The sequence below is a fragment of the Paroedura picta genome, chromosome 17 (genome assembly GCF_049243985.1).
Source record: "Paroedura picta isolate Pp20150507F chromosome 17, Ppicta_v3.0, whole genome shotgun sequence".
Classification (NCBI taxonomy): domain Eukaryota; kingdom Metazoa; phylum Chordata; class Lepidosauria; order Squamata; family Gekkonidae; genus Paroedura; species Paroedura picta.
Genome location: NC_135385.1, coordinates 7,756,748 through 7,770,514, shown reverse-complemented (window position 1 = coordinate 7,770,514; position 13,767 = coordinate 7,756,748). Strand labels below are relative to the sequence as shown.

The 13,767-nt window shown below is 53.2% G+C and overlaps 2 protein-coding genes across 2 annotated transcripts; one reads left to right on the top strand and one right to left on the bottom strand.

The window, feature by feature from the left end:
• Nucleotides 1-35: 35 nt before the first annotated feature.
• On the top strand, nt 36-8,873 carry DRC3 (dynein regulatory complex subunit 3). Its single transcript, XM_077316764.1, has 14 exons — nt 36-213; nt 825-858; nt 1,350-1,578; nt 2,043-2,159; nt 3,189-3,355; nt 3,842-3,988; nt 4,195-4,314; nt 4,685-4,797; nt 5,433-5,607; nt 6,121-6,252; nt 6,632-6,702; nt 7,620-7,743; nt 7,857-7,988; nt 8,699-8,873. The coding sequence occupies exons 3-14, from the start codon at nt 1,416-1,418 to the stop codon at nt 8,804-8,806; spliced, it is 1,569 nt and encodes a 522-aa protein (XP_077172879.1). The 5' UTR covers nt 36-213; nt 825-858; nt 1,350-1,415; the 3' UTR covers nt 8,807-8,873.
• Nucleotides 8,874-8,903: 30 nt separating this feature from the next.
• ATPAF2 (ATP synthase mitochondrial F1 complex assembly factor 2) lies at nt 8,904-13,727 on the bottom strand. The gene is made up of 8 exons (XM_077316765.1): nt 13,207-13,727; nt 12,898-12,942; nt 12,519-12,664; nt 12,310-12,407; nt 11,527-11,607; nt 10,532-10,644; nt 10,209-10,324; nt 8,904-9,938 (listed from the first exon to the last, which is right to left on the bottom strand). The coding sequence occupies exons 1-8, from the start codon at nt 13,337-13,339 to the stop codon at nt 9,801-9,803; spliced, it is 870 nt and encodes a 289-aa protein (XP_077172880.1). The 5' UTR covers nt 13,340-13,727; the 3' UTR covers nt 8,904-9,800.
• Between the last annotated feature and the right edge of the window lie 40 nt (nt 13,728-13,767).

Below are 13,767 nucleotides of genomic sequence, written 5' to 3'. Positions count from 1 at the left end.
CGCGGCGCCCCTCCCTTCGGACCGAGCGCGAGCCGCGATTGGCGGGGGAGGCGGCGCGGCCTCCTTGCGTCACGCGCGCGCGACGGCTTTTCATCCCCATGGGGGAAAAAAAGAGCGACGGTTGGGTGCGGGCACGTGACCGCCCCTAGCAACGGCTTCCCTAGCGACGTGGCCTCCGCCGAGAACGGAGGAGCCCCCTGGTTTCATCTCCCTGTAATTGAAATGGCAGGCAGAAGTCCAACCGGGGCAGCTTCATGGGGGGAGTTCCCCGCTGCTCCTCCTAGGCAGCCTGCAAAGGCAAAGGGGGGAGTTGGGGGCAGGGAGTGACGCTGTGGGGCCATTTCCTCTGGGGAAAACTGATCTCTGTCGTCTTTAATTCCGGGAGGTCTCCAGGCCCTACCTGGAGGTTGACAACCCCCCAAATCCTCCCTGGAATTTGAGCGGCAGAGATCGGTGCCTGTCGGAGGAAATGGACGCTCGTGGAGGGGTGGACTCTATGGTATACCATGGGCTCCGTGAGGAAGCGGAGTCCTAGAATGGCATCACATAAGAGTTGCCAGCTCTGGGCGGGGAAACGCCTGGAGACTTTGGGGGGAGGAGGTGGGAGTGGGAACCTCAGTAGAGTATAATGCTCCACTGGAAGGAATCCTCCTTCCAAAGCAGCCGTTTTCCCTAGGGGAACTGACCATCACAGCCTCCTTACCGTCCCCAGTGTCCATTCCCAAATCGCTAGGGATTTACCAAACTGAAATTGGCAAGGTTTTGGATTCAGTCCCTGTCTCCTGTTCCCAAATAATTGGAAGCACATCTTTCTCTCTATACAGCTGGGACGTAAGAGGTTCCAAACCAGTACTAAAGGTTAGTATGTACATGGCCAGCACTGTGCATGATGAGAGAGATGTGGGGGGGGGGGTGAACAAAACTGTGACACTCTCAGGAATGCAGATATATCAGGCATTCTCAACCAGGGCTTCGTGAAACCCTGAATGGGTAGTAATTAATTAATTTTTAATGTATTTTTAAAATGCATTAAACATTTACCGGGTGAGGTGACTATATATGGTCATGCTGAACCCCCCCCCCTGAAAATGGGCCTGGAGAGGGGAGGGGCGTGTCCACAGCTCTGCTTCCCAACCCTGTTCTTCACTATTGCGCCACATTTGGGTTTTTTTTTTTAATGTTTCAGGGGTTTCTTAATGGTAAAAAGAGAAAGGCTGGGTTAGACGGGGAGGCCATGGCTAGTTAAGGACACTGTGTATGGAGAGGATGTGGCATGCAATTCCAGTGTTTACAAGCCCTTTGCATATTAACAAGATTTTAATGGGTTGTGGCCTGTTCTGAAATTGCAGTGCCCGCTGCCGGTCGGGAAAATCCCCTTGACTGTGAGCCTGTGAGGGCCCCTTCCCAGCTTGGAGATGACCAGCAGGTTGTACGACAGCATCGAGCCCAACGTGATCGATGATGACATGCTCCAGAGCGCCGTGGAAGAGCAGGGGCCGAAGGAAGAAGCCGGCCAGCTGGCCAAGAGGGAAGGGATCAATTTCAAAGACGTCAAGGAGCTGCAGCTCGATTTTAGAAGTAAAGGGGGGAAGAATGCGACGTTGGCCTTCGAGGGGCGCCTGCAGGGGTCCCCAATGTCTTCAGGGGGGGGGCTGCAGTACCTGTCAGCACCTTTCCTGCTGCCCAGCAAGTGTTTTCAGAAAACAGGTGGGGCTTCTGATTGGCCCAGGCTTTCTGGAGAGCCACAGGACCCGTTCTGCCAAAAGGATGGTCTCATCAGCTGGCCGGAAAGGCTTATTTAATTTTTATTCCCTTGCTTCACTTCCACCCCGCACCTTCCTTCCTAATGACCTAAAGCAACCAGCATAATTTGCCTCTCTTCTGCTTTTATGCTCACGACAACCCTATGCTGTGAGTTAAGCCGAGAGGGCATGAACCTGGGTTCCCGACATCCCAGCTTGACATTCTAACCCGCAACACCGCACAGGCAGCTTGGTAAACGTGAGCTGCCTTAAAAACGCACGGCCGTTCTTTCCTTCCAGACATCCTGAAGATCGACAATCTCTGGCAGTTCGTCAGCTTGACCAAACTGCAGCTGGACAACAACATCATCGAGAAGATTGAGGGCTTGGACAGCCTGGTGCATCTGGTCTGGCTGGGTGAGGGGCTTGCGTGAAGTGCAGTTGGACATTCCTCTGTTCGATTCCCCCCAGCTTGGGACTGGCCCGGTGACCTCTAAACACAAAACCTGCATGCCTGTCCAATGACGAGCAGGAAGGTCTGGGAGCCGAGCACTCTCCAAAGACTACCCGGCAGCATCTCGTGCGCTGGGCCTGTATGGCTCATTCATCTTCAGGTCGCGCATCATGAGAGAGGCGTTTTGTTCTCTCTGCTTGCCCCGGCCGTGGCCTGTGAGCAAAACAGAATGACCTCATTGGGAGGCCTTTTGTTTCAAAGACTGGCCTGTCGTGAATGACATTCTTTTCAGATCCTTCCCGAGGGCAGCCATGTTGGCCTGCAGGACAGGGGTTAGATTTGAGTCCCTCAGAATCCTCAGAGCGCTTCCCCTCTTCTTTAATCAAGCCAGCTACAAGATGAATTGTCCTTTTGCATCCTCGTGGTGGTTTCCAGTGGGCAAAATCAATGCAGATCATGTACATGGGAGGGAGAAGAGAATGCTGCAAGGATATTCCATATAATCCGTGGCGTATCTAGGATATGGCAGCCATGGCGCATGCCCAGGGTGCTGCTTGTTGGGGGACACTACCAGTCACAGCCCTCCAGAGAGGTGCTTTGGCCATCACACCCCCCCCCCCTCAAGAAAAATGTCAACATTGGAGATTAACAGGCAGATGGATCAACTTCTATGATGAAGATGTTGCAAGTTCGCCTCCGTGCTCGGTGGGGCATCATGGCAGGGTCTCAGTGAATTACTCTCGGCATTCCCCAATTAAGGATACATCTGCCCATTAATCTCCAATTCTGACATAGTTCTGTCCTTCCCCGTGATCCCCACCCCAAAATTAAACTCAAACCATATAAATTAAGCTTGAAGGAGTCCAATTCATGATTTTCAAAAGATCTGCTTTTGGGAACACGAAACCACCTCGCCGTTGAGGCTTCGGACTGTCCCAAAGCTGACAGCTCCGTGAAGGAAACTTGTTCCCTCTCACTCTCCCAACCCCCAGATTTGTCCTTCAACAACATCGAAGTCATTGAAGGTCTCGACGCGCTGGTGAAACTGCAAGACCTCAGCTTGTTCAACAACCGGATCTCCAAGATTGAGAAGCTAGACGCGCTGGAGCAGCTGCAGATCTTCTCGATCGGAAACAACAACATCGGCACCCTGGAAAACGTAAGGCCCACTGGCTGTCAAAGATGTTGGAACGTGCAGAGATGTCTACCCTGACGTCTTTGATTAAAGACCACACCTAGTTTTGTTAATAATTGGAAACCCCTTATGGGCTTCTTGCACATAACGGGGGGGGGGGGGGAGGGACGGTTTATGACACGGTTTTAAAGATTAAAGATTAAAGAAAATGTTTTTTTAAACCATTTTAATCTACGTACGTAACCCTGCCATAAATTGACGGGTTTAAACGATTCGGTAATTGTTTATATTCTGGCTGCTTGGAAATGCACATGTGTATTGGGATTATCTTAACTTGCCTGTTTCATTCTTTCATTCTTTTTGTCTTTCTTCTGTGCTTTTGTTTTTTTCCTGTATTAATATTTAATAAAAGGTTAACAAACGGGAGCAGATCTTATGAAATAAAATACCTCCTGGCTGTCCCCTACTATTCCCAAATAAGCCTCTCCCTTCCTTGCCCTTCTGCCGCAGCTGGTCTACCTCAGGAAGTTCAAACATTTGCGCACCTTGAACCTTAGCGGGAATCCGGTGTGTGAAAACGAGGCGTACACCATGTACATCGCGGCATATCTCCCAGACCTCGTATACCTGGATTTTCGGATGGTGGAAGACAGCACGGTAAGAGCTCGAGGCTTCCTCTTAATCTGGCAGTGCCTGTTTTTTTTTCATTTTTCCTCCGTGTGTTCATGAGGTCTAGAAACAGGCCTAAATCAATGCCAGAGCATTTCTACTCTCACGCTGTCCTGGTCTTCTGTCCCACTTGGGAACACGAACCTAATTTTCAGGGGTTTTGTGTAACTTCTGTAACGTCTCTCATTGCTCAGAGGGAGGTCGCCTTTGTCAAATATCAGTATGCCATTGAAGAGATGAAGCAAGGAGAGTACGTGGCCCGGGCTAAGAAGGAGGTTGAGGAGGCCAAGCAGAAGGAGCTGGACTACCACAAGGTACATCTCCCCCCTTTGGCCACCCACCCATTGCCAGAAGAAACAAGCCCCCCAAGAGGTATAGAATTCTCTTCCTCGCTGAACGCAGAACATGAATGTCACTGAGTCTTGATAGGGATAATACTATTTGTCCAAGTAAAAGTATTTTGTCCTGTGCAGAAAAGCCCTCTTGAGTAGTTCTGTTTTGCGTGCTCAGTGGAAGTCTATGGCATCGGGAGCTTTCCTGGCCTCCCCTGGCTGACCGTTCCACAGGGCAGAATAAAGAGATGCGGCACGCTCAGAGCCAGTGTCGATTTGTAACCTCAGGGCTTGTTTGTTTGTTGGTTTGTTTCCTTTTGGCTTTTCCCGTCCGACCTCTTCGTCCTCCCAGTTGGCTTACGTGGAATATCTCAACGGCTCCTTCCTCTTCGACAGCATGTACAACGAAGACCCGGAGGCTTCCAAGCTGGAGTACCTCCCCGGCGTGCCGGAACTGCTGGAGGCATATCCTTCTGGGTTCAGTACAGAGCTGGTTGCGCATCTTGAGAATGAATGTGAGGTCACTGGTCACCCTCCTCCCCAAATCCCATCCTAGCACCCTTCCTGCCAGGTGCGAGAGCCCACTTGGGCTGGTGATGATGACACAGTTTTATTCAGGGTAGAAGCTTTTGTGTGTAGGCGTGTGATATCCAAAGAAGTGTGTACACACACAAATGCTTCTACCTCGAATCAAACTTGGTTGGCCTTCAAGTTGCTCCTGGACTCAGACTTTGTTCTGCTGCTTCCGAGGCGGCTGGATGGGGCTGAGAGAGCTTCCGGCAGGACTGCTCTGTGAAAGCAGCACAATCAGGGCTGCCACTAGCTCAGGGTCCCCCAGGTGACGGCATGCAGAGGAGCTAAAAATCAGACCTGGCTTGTCAGAAGAGGAATCACCGCTCCAAATCGCTATGCCGAGCTGGTCGGAGAGCTGCTTATGGCTGCTTATCTCGAGTCTCCAGTCTCCTGAGCTGCTACTCCTTTCCTCGGAGCCCGGCAACAGGGTCTTCCTTCTTAGAGAGAGCAACCGGGCTCCTCCTTCTGACTCCGCCCATTGCCTGCGGCAGCCCCCGGCGCGGCCTTTTCCTTGACTCCCGCCCCACGTACAAGAGCAAATTTGTCGCCATCTGCGAGAACCTCTTCGAATACGGGCTGAAGCAGCATGAGAAGCGGCAGGCCGAGGTGGCCCTCTTCTACGAGTGCCTCAACGAAGCCCTGGAAGACAACCGCGAGCAGGGCAACCAGATCATGGCCGACTTCGAAGAGAAACACCACCTGGTAGGTGGGAAACCGTTCCCGCAGCCCCCTTCCGGGGCTGTTGTGGACCCCCAGGCTGGGAATTCCTGCCCTCGACATTTGAATTCTGGTTAGTGCATTTTAGAAGAAGAAGAAGAAGAAGAGGAGTTGGTCCTTATATGCCACTTTTCTCTACCAGCTGGAGTCTCAAAGCGGCTTACATTCGCCTTCCCTTTCCTCTCCCCCCAACAGACGCCCTGGGAGGAAGGGGGAGGCTGAGAGAGCCCTGATAGAAATGCTTGGTCAGAACAGCTCTGTGGCGAGCCCAAGGCCACCCAGCTGACTGCATGTGGGGGAGGAGTGGGGAATCCAACCCGGCTCGCCCGATCAGAAGTCCGCACTCCTAACCACTCCTAAATTGTTTATGAAATGTTGGTGCCTGGTTAACATTGTCATTCTCCCGCTCCCATTGTGGAGCCCTTTGGCCAAGACCATCAAAGCGCTCCCTCTCAAAGGAGAGCTCATAACCCCTCGCTCTCTTGCGGCCCCCCCCAGGCGATGGACGCCATTCACAGCGCCAGCGAGACGGAGGTCTTGGAGACCAGGCTCACGGAGTACAGCGACGACATCACCCACCTCTCCGATTCCCTGATGACTCTGGAGATGCAGCTGGTGGACCAGTTAGAGGTGAGGCCGAGCATGGCGAGCGGGGCCATTCCAGGTCTTCTTGCGGGGAATGCTTTGAGGACTCAAACAGGACCCGCCCGATGCTTCCCTCGCCAGCACGATGTGGCCTTTAAATATACAAAGAGGGCATTTCCCCCACAACCTTGCCTTAATGATTCCCGTTTGTGCTTTTCTGATTTCAACCGGAAGCCTGGAGCTTCGTCTTGTTCTTTCACTGCAGGCTAATGCAGCTGCCCATCTCCAGCTGTCCTGCCCGATCTGGTCTCTTCTCCACGAACAAGGGCGATCGGGCAGTTAAGATGGTGGGAATCGAAGTCCATTTCGATGAGCTTAGTGCCGGCAGGCCCACGCCTTCCAATTTGTTTTCTTTCCCCTGCAGGAGGTCATCAAAGATTTTGAACGGAACATTTCTGACATGGTGTCCATCTTCATCGAAAACGAGCAAGGGCTATATCCGTCCTGTGGCCAAGGGCAGGAATCACGCAACTCGTTCAAGATTTCCAAGGATCCACTAGGGGAGGTTCAGAGTGTAGGCCAGGGGTAGTCAAACTGCATTCGCTGGCAGGGGCTCCTGGGAATTGTAGTCCATGGACATCTGGAGGGCCGCAGTTTGACCCCTGGTGTAGGCGAAGGTGGTTGGGGAGGGCAGAGGCTAGTTTGAAGAAGAGTTCGTTTGAAGAAGACAGGAACTAGACCGTTGAAATCTTCTTTGTGAAAGGATCCACGAGCATTTTAGAGGGTGTTTTATGGGGGGAAGGAAATAAAAATGGGCTGATACTTGGCAGAGTTTTATGGCCAGAGGGGGCTGCTCAGTGCCTCAGCCTGTTAATTCTATACATTCCCCCCGTTGACGCAGCTTCCATCACTCACCTCTCCTCCGTTCTGTTCTCAAAACAGCCCTGTGGGCTAGGCCAGGACGAGACTGTGTGACTTGCCTGAAGTCACGCAGAGCTTATGTCTGTGTTGTTAACAGTAGCACATCTGTCCAGTGGAGAGACACCAAGAAGTAAAAAAAAGGCAGAGAGCAGGTGTTTTAACAGGAAAAAAAGACAGGGCTGGGGAGTGTTGCAGCAGCGTTGGCCAAAATATAGTGTGCCCAAGGGCCCCCCTTGTTGATTAGGGAGCCCTTTGCCTGTGTCTTGGCTAATGCAAAGGCCTCCAGTATTATTGTCACTAGAAAGCCATTTTAACTGTCTCGGTTTGTGCCAAAACGAGTCCCTGAATGAAAACCACGTTGCGGGCCTTCTGCCCGACCAAGAGCTTGCTTCAAAACTGGCTGCCAGAGAGGGCACAGGGCACGAGAGCCAGGGCTCTGCAGGCAGGGCTCTCTCCACTTTTTTCCTTGGTTTCTTAACCTTCCCCCATACCATGGCGCAGTGCCGGGACCTCGAGAACCACCACCACGAGAAGCTTCTCGAAATAGCCATCAACACCCTGGAGAAAATTGTCAAAAGCGAGTTTGACGAAGAGATGCCGGATGACGTCCGGATGGTGAGACCTGCCCCCTGCCCCTTACCCTGGACCAGAGCACTCCTGGCCTCATCCCTCAAGACAGCGGCATCTGCTTCTCTCCCGAATTAAACCCACACTTCCTCCCTCACTAGCTTTTTGTGGACAAGGACACCATCGTCAACGCCGTCAACGCCTCGCACGACCTACACCTTCTGAAGATCGACAACCGGGAGGACGAAATCATCACCAAGGCCAACAGCTGGGCGTCTGTGCTGATAGAGAAGGTAAGTCAAGCCAGCAGCACAAGGGTCTTCTTGGGAGGAGGCTGCCCAAGAGAACGCCCACCTTGTCACTTGGAAAGGGGCGGGCCCTCGGTGGCCTTGGCCACCAATGTCTCCAGAGGAGGGCAATGAAGATGGGGAGAGGTGATATGGTGGCCATCTTCGAGCCCTTGAAGGGATGTCACATAGAGGATGCGGCAGAGTTGTTTTCCATTGCCCCAGAGAGTTGGACCGGAACCAGTGGGTTTAAATTAATTCAAAAAAATTTTAGGCTTAACATCCGGAAGAAGTTCCTGACAGAGCAGTTCCTCAGTGGAACAGGCTCCCTCGGGAGGTGGTGGATCCTCCTCCTCTGGAATTTTTAAAACAGAGGCTAGAGAGCCTTAGGCAGGTTGTGAGTGGGTGGGCAGAGGGGGTTGTGTCCGTGCTTGGCTCTTGTGGCCCTTTCTTGCACGCCCTGGACAATGCTGGGGTCGAGAGGTGAGTTTCCTCCAGGCCAGACTGGGCATGGAATCGGGGTCACTGTGGGTGGGCAGGTGGCTGTGTTTCCTACATTGTGCAGGGGGTTGGGCTAGATGACCCCTGGAGATCCCTTCCGGCACTGTGATTCTATGAACGAGGAATTATAGTCTGTAAGGAAGAATCCCCCTGTGCACAAGCTGACCTCTGGGGTCCTCAGGAGAGCCTTCAAGGTTTGGTTTCCTTCCCGGCAGGTGCACAAAAGCGAAATAACCAGAAACCGCGACCGCGTGAAGGAGATCAACCAGTTCATCGACCACCTCCACAACGAGCTGGAAACCATGGACGTTCTGGAAGCGTAGCCGGCCCCTGACGGCGCCATCAGCCGCAGCTTTCCTGGCTTTGGCCGCAGGGCCCTCCCGACCGCTGCTCTTGTTTCACGACCCGGAACAAGGAGGCTCGGCCCAATGAAATGGGGGCGGGAGAGTAAGCCCCCAAGGCTTTTAATGATCAAAAGGAATACATTAAACAGACGGCAGGGAAATTTGAGAGGAACTACCGCTGTACGTCACACGCACCACAGAAAGAGGGGACGTCGTTTGGAACGGCTAAGCGCTGCGTTCGACCGACGACACAAAGACGAACCTGCCCCAGGTGACTCGTGCCGATCCGAAGTTTTGTTGGTGATGGAGTGGGAATGACTCGGGGGGGGGGGGGAGGACAGAACGTGGAGCCTTGGGAGGTACAAAGCCACGTTCGGGCACTGAAACCGAACTGCTGTGAAGCTTTCATTAAAAGGCACCGACCAAATGTGCTGTGTGGCAGATGGCCGTGTTTCATCCTATTTGGGGGAGAGGGGGTCCGTGTCGCTGGTCCCCAAGAAGGGTTTTGTGGCAGAGCCAGGGTAGGTCCTGTTTGCAGTGGGGAGGGGCAAGGGAGGGCGGGAACGGCCCACCCGAGGATTGGGAGAGGGCCTGCGGTCGGTTGCAAATCTCACTAGGCTTTGGGGGAATCCAGAGTCAGCCACGCCTCTATGTTTGCATTTTGTGCATTTTGATCACTGCCGTGAAGCTGCAGAGGAGCCATTTTGGTTCCGAATCCATCAGAACGGCCCTCCTTTCTCCCAGATGAGACGGGCTCCGTGGCTCGCAGGGAGGTTGGGGAAAAGTCCGTGAAGAAGGCCCCAGTCCTTGGCACACCTGCGGCCTCCAACCCGAGGCTGTGAGAGAAATGGGCCCAGGCAACGGGGTGTGCCACCAGCCCTCGAGTCTTGGCAAGCAGGGGCATTTCAGTCCCACCGACAGCAAAGCTCCGTCAGTCTTTCCGCCTTGAGCCCTTCACCGGCCCTTCCCCGCCTCAGTCTTGCATCAGCTTGTGCTTGATGGTGGAACTCTCCGAGCACAGGTGAGCGAACAGGGTGGCGGCGGCCGTGCGAGCGCGCAGCTCGTAGACGTCGTAGTCATGGGCCCACTCCACCGCCCCCCAGCGCCGGATCTGGGAAAGTGGAAAATGGACAAAATGGGAAATAAGAAAAAACATTCCTCTTGCTCTCCTCCAGTTGAGAACCTTCAAGGAGATTCACCATCAAAAATATTTAAGTCCTGGAGCACCTGCGAGATGTGGGGGGCACCGGCTTTTGGCAGTCAGAGCCCACCCAATGACTGTAGCATCTCCCTATGGTGGCAGAGCTGCCCCCCCTTCTAATTTCAAGGGGGAGAGCTGCTATTTGGATAGCAGAATGGGGCCCAAGGTGTGAGACTTCACCTGGTATTCTTCCTCGAGGCGGGAGAGCAGGACGGCTTGCTCCACCGTCAAGTGCTTGTCCAGGAGGCCCATGGAGAGAATCAAGGACTTCAGCTGGGCAATCATGTACTCAATGCCTGGCAGGAGGGGAGAAAGTACCCCAGATCAGATGGAGATGGGTCAACAGGGGGAGCTGTGGTTCAGAATGGGGGGAGGGGCAAGGTCCCTCGGTCTTTGTCCCCCATCCCAAGACCCAATCCATGTCCCCCTAAACAAGGTTCTGACTTGGGAAATGTTGGGGTGGGGACGATTATGGGAAAGCAGCCACGCTCCCCCGTCCGTACCATGCAAAGCCCAGGCGTTGTACGAGGCCAGGTGGCTGACGAAGGTGTCTTTGGTGCTTTGTGGGATGCTGGGGCCCAAGATGCTTGTGGAAGAGCCGATGGCCACGTTGTACCTGTTTTGGGGCAAAGAGGGCACAGGCTAGATCCATCCGGAAATGAAACAAGCCAAAGTGATCTATTAGCACCAGAGCATTTCCAAGGGTCTTCTGGAGTGCCTTGAAACAGTTTGTCCTTAGAGGAATTGTCAGCATGCCAAGGCAGATAAAGTGCCCAACCCACAAGATGGGCTGACTGCCGCCCCTCTGTACGAGTTGGTGCTCTGCCCTAGCTTCTTTTCAGCTGGCTGTGGTTAAGACTATCTCCTCTTTACTTTGGAAATAAATAGGACATTCTGATCATCCCTGGAAGAGAGAACTGGCAGACATACCTGCCCTCAGAAGCTGCCTGTTGAGTTTCTGAGCACGTCACTGTTCTGGCTCGGGCACCTATCCAAACAGGCTCCGCTGGGCGTGGCTAAAATTGGCCCTTCTACTTGACCAGAACATGAGACTCAGAAAAACCGTGAGCTCTCAGAGGAGGCTGCCCGTCAAACCTCTGTATGCACTCCTGCTCTGAACTTGCCTCTGTTCAATCAGAACGCACAGCTAGACCAGTGACTCATGCGGGAACTGGGAGGGAGGGTGTTAAACAGGCAAATAATTCCTTTTTGCCCTCTCATAAGAGCAAAGGATGCCTCCAGTTTTAATTGAGGGAAGAAAGAATCTGTCCCAGCTATCAAAAGCTTGGGACCTCCGATTAGAAAAGCTGATATGGCCAAACAGAGCAAAGTTTTGCCTTTCTTTCGAACCCCATCCAGCCACCCTCCAACTCCCGACCACAACTCGGCAAAGAAAGTGCAAGCTCATTTTTAGCGGGAGCCGGTGGTATTCTCGGTTGTGTGGCCACACAAGACGTGCATGAATATTCAAGGGTATTCCCCCTCTGCACGCACTCACCTTTTCTCTGCCCACGCAATGACCGGATCCCACTCGTTCTTCTGCAGTTCCACTAACGCTGGCGGCTCTTCCACCCGGTAACTGGGACACCACAAAACCCAAGGGGAAAGCACAGCTGGTTACTGGATTTGCCAAGACAAATACATGGATCAAACTGTTAGGAAGCCTCCACGGGAGGGGCTGACTGCTGCCCCTTGGCCAGTAGGTGGCGGGAAAGTTATCTGCCTGTGACCCCGGAGAGCCACAGCCTGTCTGAGTGGGCAAATACTAACTTGGATGGAACCAGGACCTGATTCAGCTGAAGGCAGCCTCCTGCATGTGCTAATTTAAGGGTATGGCAGCTTTGTGATAACACTTTACACAGTGACATCTCTGCCCTGTTGCTGACCCTCCTGAGGAACTGGTTGGCCACTGTGTGAGACGAGATGCTGGTAGATGGACCCTCACTTGTCTGATCCAGCAGGGCTCTTCCTACTTTATCAGACAAAGGCCTCTCTGCCCTGTTGCTGGCCCTCCAGAGGAACTGGTTGGCCACTGTGTGAGACAGAAGGCTGGACCCCTGGTCTGATCCAGGAAGACTTTCCTGATGTTTCTATGAAAGCTTTGGCCTCTCTGCCCTCCAGAGGAACTGCTTGGCCACTTGATGAGATGGAAAGTTGGACTAGGTGGACCCTCAATGATCTGATCCAGCAGGACTTCTCTTATGTTCATGTGCATTCCACATACTAATTCAAGAGACTTCTAGATTTCCTGGCCCGCAACCGATACCAGAAGCGCCCCTACCAGATCGTGTCTGTCTCCAAGAACTTCACGGCCGCCCTGATGAGTTGTTCTTTGCTCCGCTGTGAGGGGTTGTCCAGAGCCGTGTTGCACAAGGTCGTCTGGAAAGTGAGGAATGGATTACAAGCACAGGAAAAGGAAGAGCTGCCCTGTCATGGGGGAAAGGCAGGATAAGGATGTAACCGGAAAGCGAGGGACCTGTTTTCACTTGCCAGGTGCATGGTGAAGAACTTGATCGTGTCTCGCTGGGAGTCCCACTCCGTTGCCACCGCCAAAGCCAAGGCCTCACTGGGCACAGCAAAGGTTTTGTTTTGCGGGGTTTTCAGCTTCCGATGGTCCAGGTTGATCTCAAAACCTCCTGGAGGAGAGAGAGGATGTATATATATACACACACTTAAAAGCTACCAAGTCTGCATGGAGGAATCTACCATGAGGTTTAAGTGATCCTCCCGGAGGTTCCCCCAGCTAAGCAGCTGGTCTACTTGGAAGTCAACCCTGGAGAGCATTCTTCAGACTGCAGCTGGTATCTGAAGGAGAGTTGGGTTTCATACTATCTGCTTTCCCCCTAGCCAAAGGGAGGGAAACACTCACCTTCGCCTTGGGAGATGCTAACGTTCTGGTAGAACCTCTTTCTTTCTGAAAGGGCAAAAGTACTTTCAGTTAGTACACAAATGAAGGGCATGTACCTCTCTTGTGCAACATGTGCAATTCCCCTATTTTTTTCAATTGAAAGGATTTGAGGATGCTGGAGAGGAAAAAAGCTTTCATGCCTGAAAAGATGGGAGTGCTGCTGTCAAACGGAGATCAACAGACCACCAACTTGAGATAAACGGACGACCGGTCCTAATTCTGACCTGATACCAAAGTTGCTCCCATCTGGAATCCACCCATCCATCTTACCTGGCTGCGGTGTGTACGGCCGCCTCCAACCCACGGGCAAAACCACCGATCCACGAGCGAGAAGAGCCGGCCGTCGATGCCGGACCGCAAGAGGGATGCCGGAAAACAGAGTCTGCAAGCTGCCACGCCACATCGTGGGGGTCCGGGGGGAAAGGGAAGCCCCCCACCAGCAGCAGCTTCCTCCTCCTTCAAACCCTGCAGCCCTGTCCAGCTAGGTGCGGCTGCTCGCCTTTTCAAAACACACGCAGAACACGCCTGGCTGCAGCCCTGAGCATCTTGCCGGAATGTGTAGCCTGGCAGTGGAGCCAGTGCAAATTCTACACCCAGGCGGGCAGAGGCTGCTTAGAAAGACCCGGCAGAGGAGCAATTTCTGGAAACGGCTGTGCTCTTTCCCTAGGAGAACCGACCTAATTCTAGAGATAAATTGCAGTCCAGGGACCAGAGCCCCTTAAAACCCCAATTATTTTTTTAAAAAAGGGGGGTGGGGGTCTCTGTGGAATCCCCAGCCTGGACCCTCCCTCCCGCCTCCCCCTCCCCTCTTCCAGCCTATCCAGCCCACTC

Coding starts and splice junctions, on each gene's coding strand:
- DRC3 (XM_077316764.1), top strand. CDS start 1,416: ATGACCAGCAGGTTGTACGACAGCATCGAGCCCAACGTGATCGATGAT. Junction 4,315..4,684: donor AGGAGCTGGACTACCACAAG/GTACATCTCCCC, acceptor TCGTCCTCCCAG/TTGGCTTACGTGGAATATCT. Junction 6,253..6,631: donor AGCTGGTGGACCAGTTAGAG/GTGAGGCCGAGC, acceptor TTTCCCCTGCAG/GAGGTCATCAAAGATTTTGA.
- ATPAF2 (XM_077316765.1), bottom strand. CDS start 13,339: ATGTGGCGTGGCAGCTTGCAGACTCTGTTTTCCGGCATCCCTCTTGCG. Junction 10,645..11,526: donor ATTGCGTGGGCAGAGAAAAG/GTGAGTGCGTGC, acceptor GCCCCAAAACAG/GTACAACGTGGCCATCGGCT. Junction 9,939..10,208: donor GCCTCGAGGAAGAATACCAG/GTGAAGTCTCAC, acceptor CCACTTTCCCAG/ATCCGGCGCTGGGGGGCGGT.